General features: G+C 44.2%; 1 protein-coding gene across 6 annotated transcripts in view; it reads right to left on the bottom strand.

Annotated features, from left to right (window-relative positions):
• Window positions 1-25,112, bottom strand: part of TCF7L1 (transcription factor 7 like 1) — a 278,593-nt gene that overhangs the window by 75,681 nt on the left and 177,800 nt on the right. For 4 of the 6 annotated variants that reach the window (XM_068274748.1, XM_068274745.1, XM_068274746.1 and 1 more), the window contains exons 3-4: window positions 20,870-20,930; window positions 14,198-14,325 (exon numbers count right to left, since the gene is read on the bottom strand). In XM_068274748.1, the coding sequence (XP_068130849.1) occupies window positions 14,198-14,260 (63 nt within the window). In that variant the 5' untranslated portion in view covers window positions 14,261-14,325; window positions 20,870-20,930. Of the gene's footprint in view, window positions 1-14,197; window positions 14,326-20,869; window positions 20,931-22,463; window positions 22,861-25,112 lie in introns of those variants that run through there. The other 2 variants (XM_068274744.1, XM_068274742.1) reach the window with 2 other exon arrangements.

The raw sequence follows: 25,112 nt of genomic DNA, 5'->3' as shown, positions 1-25,112 counted from the left end.
GCAGGAGAGGATTTATTGCTGGTTGTGCAAGAACAGAGCAGAGAGAGCTGAAGTGAACAAGTCACATACTTCCTGTAAGAAGAAGAAGAAGAAAAAAAAAAAAAAAACATACATACCTGACTAGCACTTTTAGGACCTTTGTGGAAATTCTAGCTTTAAACCATGTGACTCAGGTACCTGACAATTTCAGCTTTCTTGCTGACAAATCAAACTACTGAATATTACCGTATCTGTTCCCCGTACTTTGATGTCAGCTACAAGTAGTTTTACACTGAGCTGTGGATTTGGTACAAAAATCATCTGACTCCTCAGTTTAGGAAACCACAACTCAACTCCAGGTACCCGAAATTACTCCAACTCCACGGTCCTAATTTTACAACCCGCTTTCATTATCTGTGACAGTTTTGACTTGAGAGAAACTATCAACTGGAGCCCTACATTCTTGGCATTTAGGCCTCATTCACACTTGTCTGCAGTTGGACAGTGATTGTAGGTCTGTGTGATCCTTGCAAGACGTTCATGGCAGATGCCGCATGGACACATCTAGTGAGATCTGCTTTCCCTTTCCCCTGGTCCGTCATGCAGGACTTTATGTACAGATGCTTAATTTCTCTCGTTGGAGACAACCATTTGGTTAAAAGTCTAGTGTCAGTACAGCTGTCTATTGAGGCTATTAAGCGCTATTGATTTTCATGATTCTTCAAGCGCAAGGTGTTGCTCACTCATCTGCCCCCCTTTTCCAGTGAAAGACAAAACAGACTGTAGTCAAGCAACATGTCTGTGCAGAAATAGTTTTGGGAACAACCATTAATACTACAAATCTTACCAATTTTGGCCAATTATTGGTGTGACAGATCAGCGATGGTCATACAGCGCTTTGCAATTTCCACCATTGCCATTGCAAGTTTGCATTTGACTACAACACAAGCACCTGAAGCCATGCTGAGCAGTTTATTGGGCCTGGCTGACTAACTGGGTAGATATTTGCTGTTTTTGGCATCTAAAAGGTTTGTGTCCCAAAGGTGGTTGAACGAACTTGTCAAAATAGCTTGTTTCTTATGGTCTTATCCAATATTTACATGTACCTTTATTCTGCATGGTTAGCTTAGTACAGGTAACAGCAGCACGATGACTAAGTTGTTAGCATTCTTCCTTTGCAGTGCGAGACCCAGGATGGTACATGTATGGAGTTTGTATTTTGTCCTGTTTGTAGCACCCTACTCACTATCTATATGTATAATGAGCTGTCGGGCACAAGTTCAAGGCCTTCCACACTTAAGACATTTTTCCACCATTTCCGAATACGCAGCATTTCCCTGCATGTGAGCCGGACAGGGAAATACTGTATATTGAGACAATAGGCTTGCCAACCGAAATCGTATGAGTGTGAATCCGGGCTGCATGCTGCAGTTTACCACAGCAAGCATTTAAATCTCTATAACCATGCATGGAATGGTTAAAGTAAGCAATAAAAAAAAAAAAACAAAAAAAAAAACACACTTATCTAAGGAGGGTGAAGATTCTGGGTCCTATTGAGCTTTCCCGAGCCACTCCCGGTCCCCTCGCTCCGATGGGTTGGAGACTGCTCTCTTATACCACGGGAGGCTTCAGAATTATTCAGGATCCCAAGTGCTCCCGAAGACGGGCAGCTCCTTCATGTGCATGCGCAAACGCCCTCTTTCACACACACTTGTGCATGTGCAGTAGGGTGCCACCCATCTTCAGGAGAACTCTCAAGATTTCCGAAGCCTCCCGCTGTGAAAGATTTGAATGGGGAGAGATCGCTAGGAGGAGACAGAGGAAGACTCAATAGGATCCAGAGCCTTCCCCTCAAGTATGTGGTTTTTTTTTGGGATTTCAAAATTGCTTCAGGTTTGTTTTAACACTAACCGTGGCCATTTTCCGCACTTGATTTTGAATGTGGAAATCAAATAGGCTGCATCAAAATCACATGCAGGAAGAAAAAAAAAAAAAAAACCCACGACGCAAGCTGCAGTTTCCCACAGCACACATCTGAATCCCCATGCCCATAGCAAAACAGAGGGGTACAGAAGCAAAACTGCATTAGCACAGGTGCCGCATCCTTTTCCAAAATGGACAGGTCAGCCTAGTGGAAATGTGGCGTAAGAGATTTGGCTGCGACTTAATAGCAGCACCCCAGTGGAAATAGGCCATTAAACTTATGCAATACTCCAAACCAGCCCCCCCTCCATTCTGAGAGAGGTAAAAGGAAGGCACTTTTCAGTTCATTGCGACAGGTATGAGAGTTTAATTAGCTGCCAGCCATATGCTGTAGGAGTCTTGTTTGGGGTAGGGTCAGGTGGCCCTCCTCCTGTCCCTCAGGGCAAGGCAATTTGCAATGCACACAGGGAGGGGGAATGCATCATTCCAGTCTGTAGAGGAATTTAATTTGCAACAAGACAATTCACCCTGATCACCTCCCAAAACACAGCACACAATGCTGGCTCATTAACAGCACTCAGGGGTAGCTGAGGGGGCATTTTCAATAATAAAGAGAGAGACAGACAAAAGCAACAAGGACCCATAATCCCACCAACAGCTCCATTGTCCCCTAACCCCTGTAAATCATTCAAATCTCCTCACTGAGGGACAAACTGAAAATTGGAAGGCAGATAAGCAACTGCAATCAGGAGAGAAGCACAAATCTCACAATGACCCAGAGAAAAAAAAACAACACCTTCCCTCTATGACCATTCACAGCACATTACATAAAATAATCACCATGTCATCTCCTGACATCTCCACACTGAAAAGTGCCGCTTGTCTCAGCACAGCCTCTAGTCATTGTGGCATTCTGGTCAGAGAACTGTATCTAATAAGCATATGTTTACATAACAAATAAGCCTCCTAATACGCTCTGACTACACTATGTGTGAAGCAATACAGTATATTCTAAACAGGAGTCCTTTTACCAGAAAGTAACCACTGTGGCAGATAACTAAAATCCAAGGAAAGTGGATGCTAAATAAAAAGAAAGGTACAGACACTGAAAGCACTTTGTCATTATTAGCCAAAAAGCTAGATGGGATGGTAGGGTATACCCCCCTCCCCACCAAAAAAAAAAAAAAATAAAAAAAAAAAAAAAATGAAAAAAATAAAAATGAAAAGGTGAGTACACACACACACACACACACACACACACACCCCCACAGTATACACACCCACACACACACAGTATACACACACACACAGTATACACACACACACAAACACCATACATACACACACACACACACACACACCATACACACACACACACACACAGTATACACACACACACAGTATACACACACACACAGTATACACACACACACACACACACAGTATACACACAGTATACACACACACACACACACACACACACAGTATACACACACACACCCACCCACAGTATACACACACACACCCACCCACAGTATACACACACACACAGTATACACACACACACACACACACAGTATACACACACACACACACAGTATACACACACACAGTATACACACACACACACCCACACACCCACAGTATACACACACACAGTATACACACACACACACAGTATACACACACACACAGTATACACACACACACAGTATACACACACACACACTACTGTCCCTCACAGTGATTGGGACCCAATCCCTAGGGCAAAAATTTGGGACTCAAAATTTTCACACAGCACCTTCAACGCTTTAATGCCTAACCCTAAAGAACCCCAAACACCACCCAGTGCCCTGACGCTGCTAACCAACATGCACGTTCTCCTGGTGTCTGTCTGGGTTTCCTCCATGGACTCTTGTTTCCTCCCACATCCCAAAAACACACAGTTAAATTGGCTTCCCCTAAATTGGCCCTAGACTGCGATACATACACTACACGATACATACATAGACATAGCCCCTCTGAGCAACAGTTAAGTCACAAGAAAAACTCTGTACAGCCCTGTGAAAGATGCCAGCACTATATAAATACTAAACAATAATTCATGCCATTTCAATATACCCATCAATGAACCCAAGAACTCTGTTGCGACCCGGCTACTCACCATAGCCAACTCACATGGCCTAGTACAACACACCAACGCCCCCACTCACACTGCACGTCACACTCTCGACCTTATATTCACTAAATCCACCACCATTGCAGACCTCGACATCGCACCATTTCCACTCTCAGACCATTACCTTCTCGCCTTCAACCTCCTCACGGAAGGCACCTCCAAACTACCCGCCCACCCACCTGGTCGATGGCAGCGAGACCTACGCAAGCTCAACCCTGGCGTCCTTGCTGACTCCCTCCATGGCCTATCCTCCACTCTCCCCACCCTAACCTGTCCTAATCTTGCTGCAGCTCAGTATCACCAAATTCTCTCATCAGCCCTAGAGAAAGCTGCTCCACCAATATTCCGCCGCAACCGACCCCCTAACCCCCAGCCCTGGCGCACTACCCATACTCGCAACCTCCAGAGGGAAACACGCGCCACTGAACGAAAATGGCGGAAAACTCGACTAAACCAGGATTTCCTACAGTACAAGACTAACCTGCAGCAGTTCCACACTGCCCTTGCTCATGCGAAGCAGGAATACTTTACCAAGCTCATCGGAGCACAAGCTTCCAATCCCCGGCGTCTTTTTAGCACCTTCAACTCCCTGCTTAAACCCACCCCCCCACCTTCTGTTTCCTCCCTCTCTGCCACAGATTTAGCCACCCACTTCACCAACAAAATAGTCTCCATCCGTCAGGAAATATCCAATCTTCACCTCCCACCTGCTCACAACCTACTCCTTCTCCACCCTATCCTCCCCTCACCTCCTTCACTCCTACTACCACTGAGGAGGTCAACCACCTACTGCAGACTTCCCATACCACTACCTCCCCCCTTGACCCTATCCCTTCTGATCTACTTCAGCCTCACTTCACGGATCTGGCCCCAGTCCTCACTACCATGTTTAACCTCTCCCTATCCACAGGCACCTTCCCCTCAGACTTCAAGCAGGCCACTGTACTGCCTCTGCTCAAGAAACCCTCCCTCGACCCCTCGCTACCCTCCAACTACCGCCCGATCTCCCTCCTCCCCTTCGCCTCAAAACTCCTTGAGCGTCTGGTTCACAAACGCCTGACCCAGTACCTCAATGCCAACTCACTACTAGACCCACTGCAATCTGGATTTCGGCCTGCCCACTCAACCGAAACGGCTCTCACCAAAGTGGTCAATGACCTTGCCTTAGCTAAAGCTGAAGGTAAATACACCATTCTCCTCCTCCTTGACCTTTCAGCAGCTTTTGATACAGTAGATCATCCCCTACTCCTCCAGTCCCTCCAATCCATGGGCATTCACGATCTCGCCCTGACCTGGCTTTCATCCTACCTCTCCAACCGCTCCTTCACGACCTCCTTCAATGAGTCCTCGTCCACCCCCAACCACCTCTCAGTGGGAGTCCCCCAAGGCTCGGTCCTTGGCCCCCTACTGTTCTCCCTATACACATCCTCCATTGGCAAGGTTATCTCCTCCATGGGTTTTAACTATCATCTGTATGCAGATGACACTCAAATCTATCTTCACACCCCTGACATATCCACCACTACCATGGACAAGGTCTCCTCCTGCCTATCTACCATCTCCTCCTGGATGTCCGCTAGGTTCCTAAAACTAAATGTAGACAAAACGGAATTTATGATCTTCCCACCCCGGTCATCCCTGGACCTCCCAGATGTGCAGGTCACTGTTAACCACACTACTATTCACCCTACCTCTCAAGCCCGCTGTCTGGGTGTCACCCTGGACTCCGCACTCTCCTTCACTCCCCACATCCAAAACCTCACAAAGTCCTGCAACTTCCACCTTCGTAACATCTGTAAGATTCGCCCTTTCCTGACCCCTGCCACCACCAAACTCCTTATCCATGCCCTCATAATTTCCCGCCTCGACTACTGCAATGCCCTTCTGTCTGGACTCCCTAAGACCCGAATAGCCCCACTGCAGTCCATCATGAATGCGGCTGCCAGAATTATCCACTCCTCCCATCGCTCCACCAGGGCGGCTCCCCTCCGTGAATCCCTCCACTGGCTTCCTATCCAGTCCAGAATCAGATTCAAGATATTGTCTGACCTACAAATCCATCCACAAAACCTGTCCAACCTACATTTCTGATCTTACTCAGAGATACACACCAAGCCGCTCACTCCGCTCCTCCAATGAACTTCGCCTGACCGTCCCCCGCATCACCCAGTCCCATGCACGCCTCCAAGACTTCTCAAGAGCCGCTCCGACACTATGGAACTCCCTACCTCCACCCATTAGGGCAGCCCCCTCCTTCAACACCTTCAAGAAAGCCCTCAAAACTCACCTTTTCACTCTTGCCTACCACCCCTCACAATTGCTCTAAACCCACAGCCGAACTCTGGTCCCCTACCTCTCGTGTCCCTACCTCTCCCTCTAGATTGTAAGCCTTTGGGCAGGGTCCTCACTCCTTTTGTGTCCTACCTGATCATGCACCTCTATTACTGTGCACCCATGCTATGCATTTGAGTGAACCTAACTTGCCTAACTCCATGCTCCCATCCAGTGACTGACTAAGCATTACCTTGTACTCATACTGTGCTGTGTGATCTGGTTTTCTTGTATTCCTGTATTGTCATATTGCTGTTTGTCACCCCTAAATATTGTCTGTAACCTAAATTAATGTCCAGCGCTGCGTAATATGTTGGCGCTTTATAAATACAACAAATAAATAAATAATAATAAATAAATAAATAAATAAATAAATGCCAATGGCGGCACTCAAATTGTCCAGCTGATATGTTCACGGTGTATCATAAAAGGCCTTTTAAACCACCAGCAAGCAAGAGAATACTTTATTATTTATTTAGTGCTGACATATACTGCAGCGCTTTACAGAGTATACAGTATATCGTCTTGTCACTAACGGTTCCTCTGAGGAGCTCACAATCTATTCTGGCTGGGATACGAACAAGGGACTTAGCACTGCAAGGCTAGAGTGCTAGCCTCTACTTTTATTTATTTTTATTGTACTTGTCCCACCACTTTTGGTATTTTTAAAGAGAATATGAAAATCATCTCCTAAGAGATACCTTATGAGAAAGTTAATTGCATATGGGCCATGGTCTCCTCTCCTCTTGATAGCCATTTTTCTACTGGAATACTATCAGAGATACAAGCACTAGAAGAAAGAACTTTAACTCTGGATCCTACGGAAAATGGTTTCCGCTGCAGTTTACCTCTCTGGATTTAGTATTCTGGGGAACATTTTAAAACACAATGCAAATATGGAGCAGATGTCTAGATCAAGGAATCGGATTGGTGCCTCTGAGCAAATACTCCATGTTTGCACATATTTTCCTTGCACCTCCATCTCTTCTTTCTTTCCATTTTATATATTTTCTTAGCTTCACTCTCCTCCAGTAAACTCCATTCATCAGGTAGAAGTCATTCATCTAGCGCAGTGATCTTCAAACTCGGCCCTCCAGCTGTTAAGGAACTACAAGTCCCACAATGTATTTGCCTTTATGAATCATGACTGTGGCTGTTTAATGCTGGATCCACACGGTGCGTTCGCGCACTCGATTTCCCGCTCGATTCGTTTATTTCCAATATGTCAGATTTGGATTTCGATGGAACGCTAGGTCGATTTGGCATACTTTGCATGCGAATCGACCTAACGATCCATCAAAATCCAAATCAGACATGTTGGAAAGAAACGAATCGACGGGAATCGAGCGGGAAATCGAGTGCGCGAATGCACCGTGTGGATCCAGCATAACTCCTGCAATGCATTGTGGGACTTGGCTCTCCTGCTGTTAAGGAACTACAAGTTTGCAGATTACCGATCTAGAGAAGGTGGAATGGAAGGGTGGCTGTTCCCCTGTGGCACAGATAGTCATGGTACCAGTTGTGAGTCATGGTATCAGTTGTGGCAGCACGGTGGAGTAGTGGTTAGCACTCTTGCCTTTGCCTTGCTCGGGCCCCAGTTCAAATCCCAGCCAGAGCATTATCTGCACAGAGTTTGTATTGTTCTCTTTGTGTCTGCATAGGTTTCCTTCGGGCACCTACGGTTTCCCCCCACATCCCAAAAACAAACATACCTAGACTACGATACATATAAAGACGTATGACTATGGAAGGGATTAGATTATGAGCTCCTCTGAGGGACAGTTAAGTGGCAAGACCATATATACTCTGTACAGCGCTGCGGAAGATGTTGGCACTATATTAATACTAAAAACAATAATAGATAGCTGAAATAAAAGAAAATTAGAAGTTTGCATTAAGTAGTGAACTACTCTGAACAGAAATTATTAATAGTTTATGTAGCGGCATCTTCCGTGGTGCTGAACAGAGGACAACATACTATTGTGTTCTGGAAAGGTTGACAATCCACAAGACTACAGGTGTAAAAACAAGGCGAGTCAGGCGAATGATTTAGAGCAGGGGTCTCAAACTCGCGGCCCTCACCAGCAAAAGCTTCCTTATAGTTCGCTCCAGTGGTCCCAAGTAATCCGCCGCATCCCCGCCGCTAAACGAGGGCTGCAGAGCCCCCAAATCGCCCGGGGGGCAATCCGCCGGCATTTCCTGGAAGGGGCAGAGCTTTCAGCTTCAGCTCTGCCCCTCCTGACGTCAATCGCGGCACATTGCCGCCTCTGCCCGCCCCTCTCACTCTTCCTTCACAGAGAGGGGCGGGGAGAGGCGGCAATGCGCCGCGATTGACGTCAGGAGGGGCAGAGCTGAAGCTGAAAGCTCTGCCCCTTCCAGGAAATGCCGGCGGATTGCCCCCCGGGCGATTTGGGGGCTCTGCAGCCCTCGTTTTGCGGCGGGGACACGGCGGATTACTTGTAATGGGAGCACTGAAGCGACCTATAAGATAAAATAGGCAAAATAGTTCGCTTCAGTGTGAATTTGATTTTGAAATAAAAAAATCAATGCAAGGGACTGGGGGCGGGGGGTTGATAGCTGCTGATTGACTTTTTTGTGAAATCCCTTATGCGGCCCAGCCTCATCCTGACTTTGCCTCCTGCGGCCCCCAGGTAAATGGAGTTTGAGACCCCTGATTTAGAGTTTGTCATGTTGAAAGTTTGCACCTTCCTGGAACAGGTTCAGAATTCTAGGTGTATAATTTTCATTCGAGTAGGAAATGTGCAGCAAAAGAGAAACTTATTTCCTTGAACTTAACCTGGGGAAAAAAAAACAAAAAAAAAACACACACACACACACACACACACACACACACACACACACACACACACACACACAACACCTTCTGAAACTGAAAACTGGTGCAAAGAAAATGTGAGCAAAATGGCCATAAAAGTAGAGCTGAGGCTCATTGCAAGCCAATCAGAACCTGCGATCCGGGGGCATCTGCTCCACTTCTCCCCCAATGCTCCTTGCACTGCTTTAGACAAATCTGCCCCCATCTTCCTTTCATGTTTGTTGAACTCTGAATTCTCTACTCAGGCCTAAAACACACATGAATCTGAGGAGGAACAAAGCCAGGTCTGTCTGTGGAGATGTACACTCCGTTCACTGCTGGCGAGCTCTAAGTGGGCACAGAGTTCCCAGTCACAACAAAATACTCTCTTATGCAGGACGAATTAACGGGCTCCAGCAATGCAGAGAGGTGTCTTGGGGCTGGAGGATGTAAATTAGGACTGTCCTGTCATCCATGGACAACAGGGGGTAGCCATTTTGTAAAACTGAAGAGATTATTTTCATTGAAGACCAATCACATCACAAATAGATAAACACATCTGTTTAGTTCAGGAAAGACACCTTTGTAAGCAATCAATAGGTGTGCTAAATCAAGGATTGTAATTGTACACCTGGTCTACAAAAGGCATAAAGGAAGGATTTACATAATCAAGCCACTGTCCTGTAGTGATGCATTATGGGTGTAACTTCCTTCTCGTGTGGAGGAGAAAATTGCATTCTTGTGACATTATTATTATCATCATCATCATCATCATCATCATCATCATCATCATCATCATCATTCAGTAGTATTTATATAGTGCTGACATCGTCCTCAGCGCTGCACAGAGTATACTGTCTTGCCTCTTAACATTTCCTCAGAGGGGTTCACAATCTAATCCCTACCGTAGTCCTATGTCTATGTATTTTTTGTGTAGTGTATGTATGGTGGTCTAGGGCCAATTTAGGGGGAAGCCAATAAACTTATCTGTAGGTTTTGGGGATGTGGGAGGAAACAGAGTACCTGGCGGAAACCCACACAGACACAGGGAGAATATACAAACTCCTTGCAGATAGTGTCCTGGCTGGGATTCAAACCGGGGACCAGTATAGATTTAGATTTAAAGGAGACTCGAGGTGACATAATTAGATAGACATGTGTAGGTACAGCGCCTAGCACACGAATAACTATGCTGTGCTCCTTTTCTTTCTCTGCCTGAAAGAGTTAAATATCAGGTATGTAAGTGGCTGACTCAGTCCTGACTCAGACAGGAAGTGACTACAGTGTGACCCGCACTGATAAGAAATTCCCCTTTTTATCCCTTTCCTGCTCTCAGAAGCCATTTTTTTGCTAGGAAAGTGTTTTATAATTGAAATTTCTTATCAGTGCGGGTCACACTGTAGTCACTTCCTGTCTGAGTCAGGACTGAGTCAGCCACTTGCATACCTGATATTTAACCCTTTCAGGCAGGGAAAGAAAAAATGAGCACAGCATAGTTATTCGTGTGCTAGGCACTGTACCTACACATGTCTATCTCAACATGTCACATCGGGTATCCTTTAAAACACACCTGAAGCCAGAGAGATATGAAGCCTTCCATACGGATTTCCTTTTAAACAATGCACATTGCCTGGTTGTCCTGCTGATCCACTGCCTCCAATACGCTAAAGGCTAGTACACACTAGCAATTTTGATTGACCAATAATTGCTCAATTTTACCACCTCCATGTAGTATGAGGGCCAAACAGATTTTCAATTCTATGCAGATTATATAGGTAAATGGTCATACTACATGGAGGTGGTAAAATAGAGCAATCATTGTCAATCAAAATTGCTAGTGTGTACTAGCCTTTAGCCATAGACCCTGAATAAGTCTGCAGATCAGGTGCTCTGACTAAACTCTGAATGGATTAGCTGCATGCTTGTGTCGGGTGTGTGATTCAGCCACTACTGCAGCCAAAGAGATCAGCAGGATGGCCAGGAAACTGGTATTAGGAAATAAATATAGCAGCCACCATATACCTCTTACTTCAGGTCCCCACTAATCAATGAACAGCACTTAAGAGACAAGATGACTGAAGAGAGCCCCAATGTATGCAGGCTTCAATAAAGGAGTTTACCATTATTATTATGAATACATTAGATACACACACACTGCAGACGCCAGTCTACCAATGTTCGTTCCCGACAACCAGATTAGCAGCCTTAAATGCGCCATTATGATTCTAAAGAAAAGGGGCCACATTCTCAACCTTGTCGACAAACAAGCCACACAAAAGCTTTGACAAGACAAATATGCTCACATCTGATGCACTCCGGCAGTATAATTACAGCACAGGATTTCAAGCAAAGATAGTGTAAACAATCCATTATAGAGCACTAAAGAAATCAGGACATTAACACACAGCACTTATTAGACTAGACAACTGATGCTGAGGTACCAGATACAGACAGCTAATTCAGGCAACAAGAGCTATGAAATATGGTTTCTTTACAGCGGTGAGGCTGGGACCTGCAGGAGAGGCTTCAGGTGCACTTTGGAATCGCAGTCGCTGCACAAATTGCCAACATTAAATTCAAAAGCGCTTAAAGGGAAGGTCCAAGCAAAAAAAAAAATGAGTTTCACTTACCTGGGTCTTCTACCAGCCCCGTGCAGCCATCCTGTGCCCTCGTAGTCACTCACTGCTGCTCCAGTCCCCCGCTGGCAGCTTTCTGACCTCGGAGGTCAGGGCTGCATTGCGTACATTTTTACACATTTCCGCTAGTGCAGGAACATTAACACATACATTTTTACGCGTTAGTGGTGCAACGCGTACATTTTTGTTCCTGCACTAGCTGGAATGCATAAAAATGTATGCAATGTGGCCCTGACCTCCGAGGTCAGAAAGCTGCCAGCGGGGGACTGGAGCAGCAATGAGTGACTACGAGGGCACAGGATGGCTACATGGAGCTGGTAGAAGCCCCAGGTAAGTGAAACTCATTTTTTTTTTTGCTTGGACCTTCCCTTTAAGGAAAAAAAAAAAATTTCAGCAGAAATCGCTGCTAAGATCACTAGCCATTCCATTTTGCGATTTTTGGTGGCCCCTGCCCTGCCATCATAAAGACGATGCAATTATATAAAATATCCAAAAATATTCGCGCTTAACCATGTACCATAAGCCTAGTCAAATTCACAGGTACGTTAAAACAAGGTTATAACTTGTACAGTAGCAATTCTCAATATGGTTATAATATGTACCCCTGTACATATCCTGAACCTGCTGCCATCTCACTTAAATGCTTTCTGCTTCTTTTCTGTTGCTTCCAGGGTCAGTTCGAATGACTGAAAAAAAATAGGGATAAAAATGTGGCTTTTGCGCAAACTATGGTACTGGCGCTGCCCATTCGCTTGACTGGGCAGAGCTTAGGGGACGAGCACCAGGCTGGCAGTAAACAATGTGCAAGCATCCATGTAAACAGTCCCTAAACACTCCATGATGCTTTGCATTTGAGTTTGTTTGTATAAGATTTTTTTTTTTTTTTCTTCTTTTTGTGCTGGCATTTCCTGTAGACCATTGTACTAGCTTAAAGGGAATCTGAAGGGAGAGGTACACGGACGCTGCCATATTTATTTCCTTTTATGCAATACCAGTTGCCTGGCTATCCTGCTGATCCTCTGCCTCTAATAAATTTTGCCAGACTCTGAACAAGCATGCAGCACATCAGGTGTTTGACATTTTAGTCAAATCTGACAAGAGTAGCTGCGTGCTTGTTTCTGGTTTGATATTGACACTACTGCACTCAAATAGATCAGCAGGGCTGCCAGAAAACAGGTATGGTTTAAAAAGGAAATAAATATGGCAGCCTCCACATACCTTTTCCTACAGTTGTCCTTTAAAGCGGACTCAAGTCCTTCATGTCAGGTGAGCAGATTGCCCAGCAAGCTGATGGTGAACCAGAACGCCTATGAATGTTTGCAAATCATCTCTGTTGTCCCTGATAGCTAAACACTATCCGGTAATGTGATTGGTTGCGGTTTCAACAGTTTTCCAATGACAGCACGCTCTAGAAATTGTAAGATTCAGATAGGTTGTAGTAATAATTCTGCCCACACTATTTGGCCAATTACAATGCTTCAAGTTGTAGTGGGTGCTGTGATTGGAGAAATGTTCTCTATGAGGTCTCCCAGTGGATCACCTCAACCATAGTAGCTCCACCTCTTACACAGCCATGCAAAACTTCAGCATTTAGGTTCACTGTGAACAGGCTGAGCACCCATGTACCAGTCTGTACTCCATCAGGCATCTCAGAGACAAAGGCAGAAAAAAAAACAAATGGGCTAGAACACAAGCAGAGGACAGTCACATGCTTTGTCCACACCAACAGGTTAACATTGCTAGAATGCCCTGGAAATCCAGCAGCTGAGCTCTCTCGCAGGTAAAACATCAAATATCAGTCTTTGTTGCAGTAGTTGAAGTGACACTGAAGCGAAAAAACAACCTTTCTGATATAATGAATTGTATGTGTAATACGGATAAATTATGTACCTGATTTTTTATAACCTTGCATCATTCTCTAATATTTGCAGTTTACAAACTAGACTCTGCATTTTAAACTATGAAACAGAGCAGAGCTGACGACCCTTTGAACTTTCCTGCAGTAAAAGCTTAAAACACAAGAACAGTGAGAGACAGGTTGAGATAAGTGCTTCAGAAAACAGCACTATAGCCGGCCAAGCTTGGTCAGAGAGCTCAGAGAAGCTGTTTTACATAGATGACAACTGAAGTTCCTTAACTCCTCCTGTACTGGAAAATATGAGACTATTTTCTTTGTCATTAATGCTCTATTTCTTAGCTGTTCTACACATACAACTCATTATGTCATAAGTTTATTTTCATTTCAGGTTTGCTTTAATTCAGCACTCGTTTAGTCTTTGGTAATGGTGCTTCAAGACACAGACCTGGTGACACAGAAGCCTGGAAAGTCCTTACCGTACGGGCGCTGGGCGAGAGGGCGCCGTTGGGCAAGTAGTGTCCTCCAAGGTCGGGGATCATCAGGAAGGGGTAACCCGCGTAGGGAGGGCTTTTGAAGAAAGCTGCATCCTGTTGCCTCCTTAATGCTGTATAAAAAGGAACACAAACACCTCTGTAAGTCTTATTATCCTCCATCTTATACCTGAATACATGAATCATCTGCCCATTATACAGCTCTATACAAGGCAATCAATACATAGAATAGTAAACGGGGGTTCTAAATGGTGAGCAGCACATTCACTGAACAGTCACCTCTGCTGTACAAATCATAGAATGCCTCCAACTTCAAGCTGTTATTCATCCTTCAATGACAGATTCACTAATAATGGTTTAGCAACATTCAGCGTGTATACAAAGTACTTAGCGACAGCCTTCTGCAGCTTCAATGCAGAGCATCCCTGCAACTCTGACCTTGCCCATTACAAGTTATTATCCCTTTCCTGGATTCAGCAATTATAAAGAGACCCGATACATCTATAGCAAAAACAGGCTGGCTCCTCCTTGTTCCCGAAGGTAAGGAGCCAGCGGAAGATTCTGCAAACATGGCCAGGGTGTATAAATAAGGGTCTGCCATAAAAGGTAATACTCTGGCCTGGGTCATACCTTCATTCGGGGAACACTGACAAAAAGATGGGGAATTACAACAGTCCAGGTCCTCAGGAAACAGGAGTGGACATAGAACTCAAAACTTCCTCTCTGCTCTAAGAGATAAGCAACAGCATAATGACCTTTAAAGAAAAAAACATTTGTTACAGCGGATACAAATTCTGCAATACATTTGCAGTGTGTCTACTTCCTGCTTTCATGGAAGCCAGCTAACACAGCTGAGAGAAAAAAAAATTACAACTTGTGCTTAGTCACAGATGAGGGGGAATTAGGCAAGCTAATCTCTCGGAATACATACAGGGTGCATTTCTCTATATTTTCCTTCTGTTCTGTGCAAGAGTTCAGCTCCACTTTAAATCAGAAACGCCTTGGTTATAAAACCGGTAAATATCTTGCCGCTAGGAGGACATGCGCACTAAGCAAATACACCAATGGTAATTCAGCTCTCTATAGTGTAGTCTGACAGGGGCAGAAGTCTAATCACAACTTTCTAATCCAGGCCAAGTTTTCTTACTCCGTATACATGCTCAATGTCGCCCGATGGGTATCAGGATCCAATGGCTCCGGTGACATTGCAGGGCAGAGGCTGTGCAGGTGCGTTGCTGGCTTTAAAGCGAATGTTGCGTTTTGTTCTATGCAAGAGGTCGGAGTGGTATGGGAGTGACATCACGCAGTTGTAGGGTAAGCTGGCCGAGCGGTCGGTGGCTGCCATACACATGCTGAATTCTCAACAGAGGCAGTTATTGGTAGAGTTTCGTCTAGCATGTGTATGGACCATTATAGTCTCTAACACAGGAGGACCACAGTAAATCTAATCCCACTGAGTAAGAGAAAGCCCTGCTGAAATGGACTTGTAGCTTAATGCTGGCCATGTAGATGAAATGAGTGTTGCCTTCCTATGGTGTAGTGGTTTTGGGTTGATAACCTTCAAAGGGAATCTTAAGCCTGGGGGGGGGGGGGGAAACAAACCTGGGGATTCTACTGGCCCCCTGCAGTCGCCCTGTACCCACGCCAGTACTAAACAAGCCCCTGGTCCCCCGCTGCAGCTTAGTTTCATGTTCGGCGACTGGCTCAGTTGCCAGCCACTGCTTCCTCGTTTGCGCTCCCATGGCCGGGAGAGTCCTGCACAGGCGCAGTAGAGATTGTCTCGTACTACGCATGCACAGGACACTACTGGCCACGGGCGCGCAAACGGGGACGCACGCGGCCAGGGCCACGCTGAGGGATTGGTTAAATATTTTAAATAGGAGTACAATTGTGTAAAAATGAATCTTATTAGTTATGCTCTAATAAAAAACAGAGTAACATGTGTGCCGACTTCTTCCTAGTGAGAGCCCTCGGATCAGTGTGCTCACAGAATGCCCGTCCTGCTCGTTTGGATTCTACTGAGTCACCCTATAAAAAGCCTCCCTGATTATCCTTTCCCATTAAGATAACACACTCACAACAACAACAAAAAACTCACTGCAGAATAGCCTTGTCCCTAAAGAAAACAGCTCACAGTTTAAAGGCCCCACGAGCAGCAGACGCATGCCAGAGCCATGACTCACCCCGCGCTGTGCTACACCCTCATCATACACCAATGCTAAATTAATCTGACATTGGAATAAGATATTGTAAACTGAAAAATGACACGTATTGTGAACAGATTACAGAGAGATTACTCTAGGGTTTTACTGAAAGTGATAAACTGAGAATACAAGTGGCTGATTTTTAGCCTAATGAATGAAGCCCCTTTTCCTTTGACCACATGCCACACAATATTTGTAAAGATGAAAAGGGGGGGGGGGGTCCAGAATCCAGGCAGATCCACCAGTACCACAGTCTGCCATTTATGGACAACCATTTGGTGCAAATAAATCTAAACAGGCAATGGTGTGTCAACACAGGGGTTTGTAAAATTTCAATTCAAATAATAAAAAAAAAAATCTAATTCACAGGGAATCATTAGGTAAGCAACTCCAGAGGGGACCAGTTATATTTTGATTGTCAGATGAATTATATGAGTGGCGAGCACTCAGTGCCTTACAGCACAAGGACCCTGGTTTGAAAGTTGGCCAGTACACAACCAGCATGGAGTTTGTTTATTATATCCATGGGTGCATGGACTTCCTCCAGGCAATCTCCCAAAGCTCTGTCGCCTGGCAAGGATCGGCCCTCAGAGGCTGACAGACGTGTGGCTAGCGATGTATTGCTATGTGGAGGGCAAAAAGCCAACAAAGCAGCATGGGAGTGACGTCACATGACGATGGGTGTGTGTGTGGTGCTCTTAGCCATCGGTCTGATCGCTGGCCAAGCGGTGAAGAGGAGTCAGGGGGCTACTGCACACACACTGGATTCTCTGCAGAGGCGGTCGTTATTGGTTGCATCATCCAAGTTTCATCTAACGTGTGTACACTACTGGTATGTTTAATGGATTCCCTCCAGCTTGACCTAAAGCAGGTATATAAATACACGCATCAATTTTTCCCAGCAGAATCGATCACTTTGATCGAATCTGAAAGAAATCTGTAGTGCAATGAGCTGCATCAATCATATTTTCATTTACAGCAAAAATCTATCAAAATGATAATTGTAGGGGTCTCCCCAGGCTCTTTTAGCCAGGTGCTCCGCCCGCCTAGTTTTGGTGAGCACCCGGCTGTCATCAGCTCACCTACTACTCTGCTGTAAGCACAGAAGCGCAGGCCATGTATTCTGTCATCTTGCCCCACCTGGCTACTTTTTCATGCCACCCGGATGGAAAAAAAAATTCTGGGGAGAACACTGTAATTAGATGTAAAATTGTGGTTGACTGTAATGACAATAGATTGACAGCCTATAGCGCTGCAATGTATCGTACATTGCAATGGATCCATTTATTTTTTTTTAAACCGTGAAATCTATTGAAAGACCTGTGTGCTGTTAATGGAGGGATTTAATCCCTCAGATCAGATTCAGATTAGAGAGGGATTGAGGTTTACAACATTGGAAGACAATCTAAACGTGCATGGCCACCTTCAGGCTATGACTGTGGCAGGGAAATTACATTAGGTATTACTTTGAGGGACAGTTAAAGTGGACCTAAACTCTTGCACAGGACAGAAGGAAAACAGCCAGAAATGCACCCTGTATCTATTTAGAGAGTATAGCCTGTCTAATTCCCCCTCATCTGTGACTAATCACAAGTGTATTCTGATCTCTCTTCTTTGTCAGCTGGCTGCCTCGGTAGAGCAGCTAATCTGTAAACACAGGATGGTAACCCTATGTTTGCTTCCATTAAAAACAGGAAATACACACACTGCAAATTTATTGCAGGATTTGCATCAGCTGTAACAAAGAAAGGTTTTTCTTTAAAGGTTATTATGATGTTGCGTATCTTCTAGAGCAGAGAGGAAGGTCTGAGTTCAGGTCCACTTTAAGATGCCCATACACACATCAATTATCTCATTTGATGCCCTGCAGTTACAATCACCAATAGAATTATATGGGAATTGATTCCTTTAAATATGTCCAATCAATCTAATTTCGATTGATTTTGGGCAAAAATGGCTCTAAATTATTGATTGGAAAGAACAAAAAAAACCAAAAATCTAGATCAGGCAGGAGTGGCAGCAGATCGATGGCCCATAGCGCTACACTGCATCACACAGTGAAACGCTATGGTCAGATCGACTCAATAGATTCCTTGCTTGAATCTATTGAAAATTGATGTGCTGCATGTTGGAGGAATCAATTCCCTCTAAATCAATTCCTTTCACAAAGGAAAATCGGTCGTTTTGGAATATTTGGTGGTTATATATGTGTATTACCAGCTTTAGTGACAAGAACTATTCAGCGCACTAGATGTCAAAAACCTCTAATAAATGCAGTAAATCCAGGAACTCATACAGAATTATAGTTGGCACCTTATGGTGTATACACACTTGAAAGATTAATGAAAGATCTTAGACCAATTTTACCCCCTTCCATGTAGTATGAGAGCCATTCTCTATACAGTCTATTGAGCTGAACTTCACATCAGATAAAAATCTTCGCAAGATGCTGCACACAAAAATGCAGTACACATTCAAAAGATAAGTATCTGCAAAAAAAATCGGTTCCTGCAAAATGCATTCATAGTCTATGATATCTGCAGATCCTCATACACACCTTGTTTAACAGACATTCATCTGCAGATCCAATCCACCAGGATGGATCTTCAGATGATTGTCAGATATGCAGATGAATGTCTGTTAAACAAGGCGTGTATGGGGATCTGCAGATAGACTATGAATGCATTTTGCAGGAACCGATCTTTTTGCAGATACTTATCTTTTGAATGTGTACTGCATCTTTACGTGCAGCATCTTGCGAAGATTTTTATCTGATGTTGAGTTCAGCTCAATAGAAAAGACTGTAGAATATGCTCTCATACTACATGGAAGGGGGTAAAATTGGTCTAAGATCTTTCATTCATCTATCAAGTGTGTACACACCATTATTGTTCTTGTCAATGAAGGAGGTTCCTACAGATTTTCTACTGGCTTTTAAATTATGTATTCATTTGTCCACCCCTGAGATAAATTTAATAAAAAAAAATAAAAAATCATATCCTGATTTCCAGGGGCGAGTCTGCTGAAAACCACTGAAAAGACAATTTTCTGACTGAGAATGTTCAAGTCTTGGGGTAAAGTTCAGCCAGTCCAGCATTTATAAACACTCCAGAAGCACAGATGAGAATATTTTTGTAACTGTTGTACCACATAAGATAAACCATCTGAATATCACAGCTGTAATTAAGCTGAAGAAAACACTCAGGCTCTCACAGAGGGCAGTATGGGAACTAAGGAACAAGCATGGGACACAAGCCTGTACTCCAGGCCTAAGTCAAACCAGTTCTGTTCCACTGAAGAGTTTCTGCCAAAAACTCATTTCTGGTGCAAATTCCTAACTGCTGCTTTACTTTCTAAAATACAGAGAGAAACTATTCATATCATACTACACACATTCATTTAAGGCCTAGGCTAAATACACTTAGAGGAAATAAAAAAAAGGGGGGCAAATGTCTGCATTTACTTAAACATTTCCAAAACTATTACAAAAAAAAAAAGCCTTCTTGAATCATATGTTCCATTCTGTCAACAGCACGACCAAAACTGTGCCCTGACAGTCGTAAACCCAAATGTTCTGCTGAAGGATGGCGCCGTCTCAAGAAACCTTAACCATTTATTATCACAGTCATTTGAGCTTAGTGAATAAACAAACTTCACCAACCAGGTTTCGGTTTCTATCTCTACAGTGTAGTTAGAAAGTATAGGAGATACCTGACTGGTTGGCCCCTGTTGCTCTTTAACATTTTAAAGGTCACCGTGTCAAAAGTTCTTCAGATTTCAAATTACACCTCTGAGTTAAAAAAATACACACATGCACAAATGTATATAATTTTCTATTTATCATAACCTATATAGTCATGCTGCTAGCCGGTGGAATATTTATCAAAACCATTGCACGAAAACCAGCCTTAAAAACTGGGGGAATGGCGCAATTGTTTATAGGAAATTATCAGAATCCTCGATCTGGCCATCTACTCCACATTAGCCCCAATTCGCCTTGCGCTTGTTTGAGAACTCTGCCTCACTGTCAGGTCATTTTGCTGTTATTTGCGAGGTGTCAAACCTGTGAACAGGTTACAATCAAGAAAGAAATTTAAAATCCCAAATCTGGCAAATATATAGGATTCCACTCTAATAGCCGACATTCATTTTTGGGCTTGTAGGCCCTGTAGTTAGAGTTTACAAACATTGTGCTTGCATTAGACAATTCAACAAATCCGTGGATAATATGGACATTGGTATATGAGGGTAAGAGCAAAGATCGGCAGGCAGGTGCTGTAGCTGCTCACAAAAAACAATCACGATCTTTGTTTAATTTATGAGCTGAAACCTGATTGGCTGTTCTAGAAAACTGCTCCACTTTTACCCAAATATTCATTGCATCTGTCAAGATAAACCAACCTAAAAAAGAGCAATCAGATTGCGTGAAATAAGGGGTTTGGGGGTGACGCACCTTCTGACAAGTAATCCCGGGGCTTTTCAAAGCTTTCTCTTGGAGGGGGTCGTCTCTCCACCTGTAAGTAAGAGGATAATTGGACAGTTCAGTCGCTAATTAAAGTAGGGCAACATCCTGCCTGATGCTTCAGGGTGGAAATACTAATTGGGACATGGGGACTTGGTTGTGTGAGTGGGTGAAGAGTAAATGGGTGAGGAGTTGGGAGACTACCCAGCCCCTAGCAGGAGAAGGAGCTCAGTTCTCGAGCCTGTAGCACGTCTTGGGCCTGTGTGTGAGGGGAACTGCTGGAACTTCATGTAAACCTGTGTAGAACCATTCTTGTTTAGACCAATGGGGCAAGCTGTAGCAATTCTTTAGATATGGAAGTACACAAAAAACTGTGTCAATAAACTGAAACATGTATTTGGGGCCTCTGCCAACCATACAGGGACACACATACTGTGTCAATATAATGATGTATAAAATTTGGACTGCAGCATACCATATATGGGGGTGCAGTATAATTAGACATGTTATTGATGATCTATTGTGTGCATATACCTGAAACTTCTGAAGATTCTGTATTGAGGATAAAATGGGCAATAACCATAGAAGTAATAGAAACATAATAGTAATACATACAGTCACATATTGGGTACATGCAAATATAGAACTTTAGTTTTGTAGCATTTCAGCCCAAAGATCAGTTTCTGATTAGGACAATATCAACATGGAGTTTGTATAATTTCCTTGGATTTTTATAGCTTCAAGACAACGGTTTATTTTCACATTTCAAAAATAGTATCCCCCCCATTAGTCCTAGGCTATGACAGTGATATCAGACAAGGTCTATAAAGCAGGGAAATTAGTGTGTAAGCTCTTCTAAGAGAAAGATTAACATGCAAATTATTCAGGGTACGCAGAAAAGCAATATAAACATGTCAGTGCTACAAGAATGCAAAATAACAACAATTGATCATATATGGGAGTACAAGTACAGCTTAAACTTTCGGAAAGCATGCCTTAGAGTGCCATATGACTAGGGCTCTACTGGAGGTTATATTTGGGTACACACATCTGGAACATATGCAGAAGGGTACAAATATTAGCTAGGGATGTAGGACACATACAAGGTCGTAACATTTAAGGGTTTGATCATGTACTGAACACACAAGTAGCTGAAACTTTAGAAAAACACACATTAGGTTGCATATAACTGGGGCTCTAGCAGAGAATACATTTGGGTACAAGTAGCTGGCACAGATGCATATACAGAAGGGTGCAAATGATTTGTAGCTATGCAGGCCATAAATAAGGTCATATAATTGGGGTTGTGTGGGGTGTCAAAATTGAAGATTCAGTAGGTCTAGGATGAACATGAATAGGCGGTCTATAGAGCATGTATTGGTGGCCATACTATTGGTTCTGTAAAATATCAAATATAGGGGTGCACATAACTAGTGCCTGTATACTGGGGTGCTGTACATACTTGGGGTAATCTATAGTGGTGGAAAGGATAATAACTTGTGCAGATGATGCACTGGGCTCCATGGAATAGCTGTAGATTAGGGAATGACACAGATCATCATAGGTAACCCATGCTTCTTCTTACCTCCGAGTCGGAGTCGCTGCTGTGATTCTCCGATTCGTTGACCAGCGAAGACTTGACGTCGGCCAGATCCGCCTCAGCGGAGCCCTCCCCGGGGCTCTTCTCCTCCTGCTCCCCTTCATCCTTGAACCGGATCAGCTCATCGTTGGCCCCCAGCTCGTCCCCTCCGCCGCTGTTTAGCTGAGGCATGGTGACACCCCACACGGGCAGAGCAGCACACAGACACTAATACACCTCCGACCACCGAGGAAGTCAAGTCCAGATCTACCAGCGATCCCCCTTTATCATCAACTACAACAAACTCATAATCAGAGAAACTTAGAAAAACTTCCTAATCCTCAGGAATGTCCCAACTGCAGCCCCCCCTCTTTCCGATCAATGAATTACAGCCCCCCTAGTGTGCACAGACTCCCCCCTAATCACTGCACCTCCAGGGTCTCAGCCCCCCCACCCCAGTGCCCAGGCTGGCTCTCCCCCCATTACACTGCACAGCCTCCCTCCCCCCCACTACAATGCCCGGCCAGGCCCCCCTCCTCCTCCTCCTGCTGCTCACAGCAAACTTCCTGCAGCCTCCTTAGGAATGAGATGTTTTCTTTCGCTAACAGAATGTCTTTGTATGTTACAATCCGCTCGGCATGGCAGCTCTCCGCAGACAAAAGGCAGATCCTGAAACCAAAATAGTAATAAATGCTGAAAATAGTAATAATCAGAACGACCACTCAGCGATCTCCAGTCCGCGCAACAAGCTGCTCCCCAGTTCCTAGTTGTTCTCCTGCGCTGCGCTGCCGCCTCCCTCCACCATCCGGCCGGGGGGACTAGCCTGAAGTTCCTTGAAAGTTGCAGAAACAAAGATCAAATCAGAGCTCCAGCCGCAAGTCCCGAGATTTCCAGAGGGGACTTGCCTTGTCCACAACTCCAGTCTTCTTGCCAGGGACTCTGTCTCCTGCGTCCTGTTTTTCCTCTTTTTTTGGTAGGGGGGAGGGGGCGTCCCCAGACTGTAGGATCTGTTCTGAGATCCTGCTTCTTTCCCTGGGTAAACTGTAATGTGGACCTACAAGAGCAGGATCCCCAGCCAGAATACAGGGGAGGAGTCTCTACATGCAAACTGACACTTATTTAAAAAAGAACTGCTCAATGGACAATTGAGGGAATGGGGCCAAGATTAACCCTTGTGGCTCTGGAGTGGGAGGGAAAGGGGGGGAGGTATGCCTGGATTAACTCCTTTGCAGCCAGGGCAATGCACCACACACACTTTCTTCCAAGCCACATGAGCATTATTGTTTGCAAAGTTCTGATTGATGATCACATGGAACGCTGCGCTTCTGTTTTATGTTCTACTTTTATTATATTTTTCCCTAAAGCTAAAATGGTGAAAATAAAAAGTGAAAATATTTAAGAATCCTTTATGTCTTACCATTCTGCGAAGTGCTCAGGAGATTTTTCTGGTTGACAGATTTGTGGTTGTTTTTAATCCAGAAAGTTTGCCTCATGTGGACTGTGTAACAAGATATTATCGTAAAGGTGGCCATACACATTTAGATTGCCACTCAGGGCTCTTTCACACCAAAAATCACAAAACGCAAACATAGCATTACGCGTTTTGCGATTTTCGTTACGTTGGCCTCAATCGAAAAGCAGGAAAAATGCAGTGGAACTGCGATTTACTTTTTTTTTAATTTATAAAAATTGGAAACGCATTCAGTATGAATGCATGACCATGATTCCAATTATAATTCTTCTGTACTTGCATTTAGAAAATCGTCTTTTCAAAAACAAAACGGAACGCAGCCGGTGTGAAAGGGTTAATGTGGCAAACAGATAATTCCCTGTCTGATCTGAATCTGACAGGGATCGAATACCCTCCCTCCATATATGGCACATAGATTTTCAATATCAATATATTTCACCATGAAATCGACTGAAAATCTATCGAGCTGCAACACTGCCTAGTTTGATGCAGTGCAACGCTATGGGCCGACGATCTACCGCCACTTCCCCGCTGTGTCTAATTGATTTAAATTTACTGTCCATTCCAATTGTAATTTCAAACACTTTATGGCGTGAAACGATCAAAATTAGGATTGCTGCATCTTGTTACATCATAGATAACCCGCAGATCTGATCAGCGTGATCGAACCTGCTGTAAAAAATAAATAAATAAATCAATGTATGTTTAATTATTACAAAAAAAATCAATGTGTGAATAGTCAGCTTTATTTATTTATATAGCAGTGACATAATTCTGCAGTGTGTGACACAGTACATTAAACTATTCATGTCATTATCTAGGTAGTAGGAAATTTGGGTGCCCGCACTCTGCAGAGATTTGGGTGTCTGTATAAATAGCAATAGTATGAAATTCAGGCGTCCATGGAGCCTGATAAATAGCAGGCGCCAGAGCCACCAACAATGCAAAATATGGTGAAATACGACTACAAATAGCTTGGTTTTTGTAGCTAGCAAAATACAAATTTGTAATCTGTAATTTTACATTGTGGGCGGCCCCGGCTAGCCATGGGAAGTAACTACTTGCCGACCGCTCCACACCAATTGGCGTGAACGTCCTTCTATGAGGCTAGCAGGAGAGCGCGCGCAGGCTGCAAGCGCATCTCCTGCTTGGGGGGCGGAGCTCAACTCCGCCTTCAGTCTCCC

This window comes from Hyperolius riggenbachi, chromosome 3 (assembly GCF_040937935.1).
Source record: "Hyperolius riggenbachi isolate aHypRig1 chromosome 3, aHypRig1.pri, whole genome shotgun sequence".
Lineage (NCBI taxonomy): Eukaryota > Metazoa > Chordata > Amphibia > Anura > Hyperoliidae > Hyperolius > Hyperolius riggenbachi.
The sequence above is the reverse complement of the archived record's forward strand: the minus strand, read 5'-3'. Positions and strand labels throughout refer to the sequence as shown.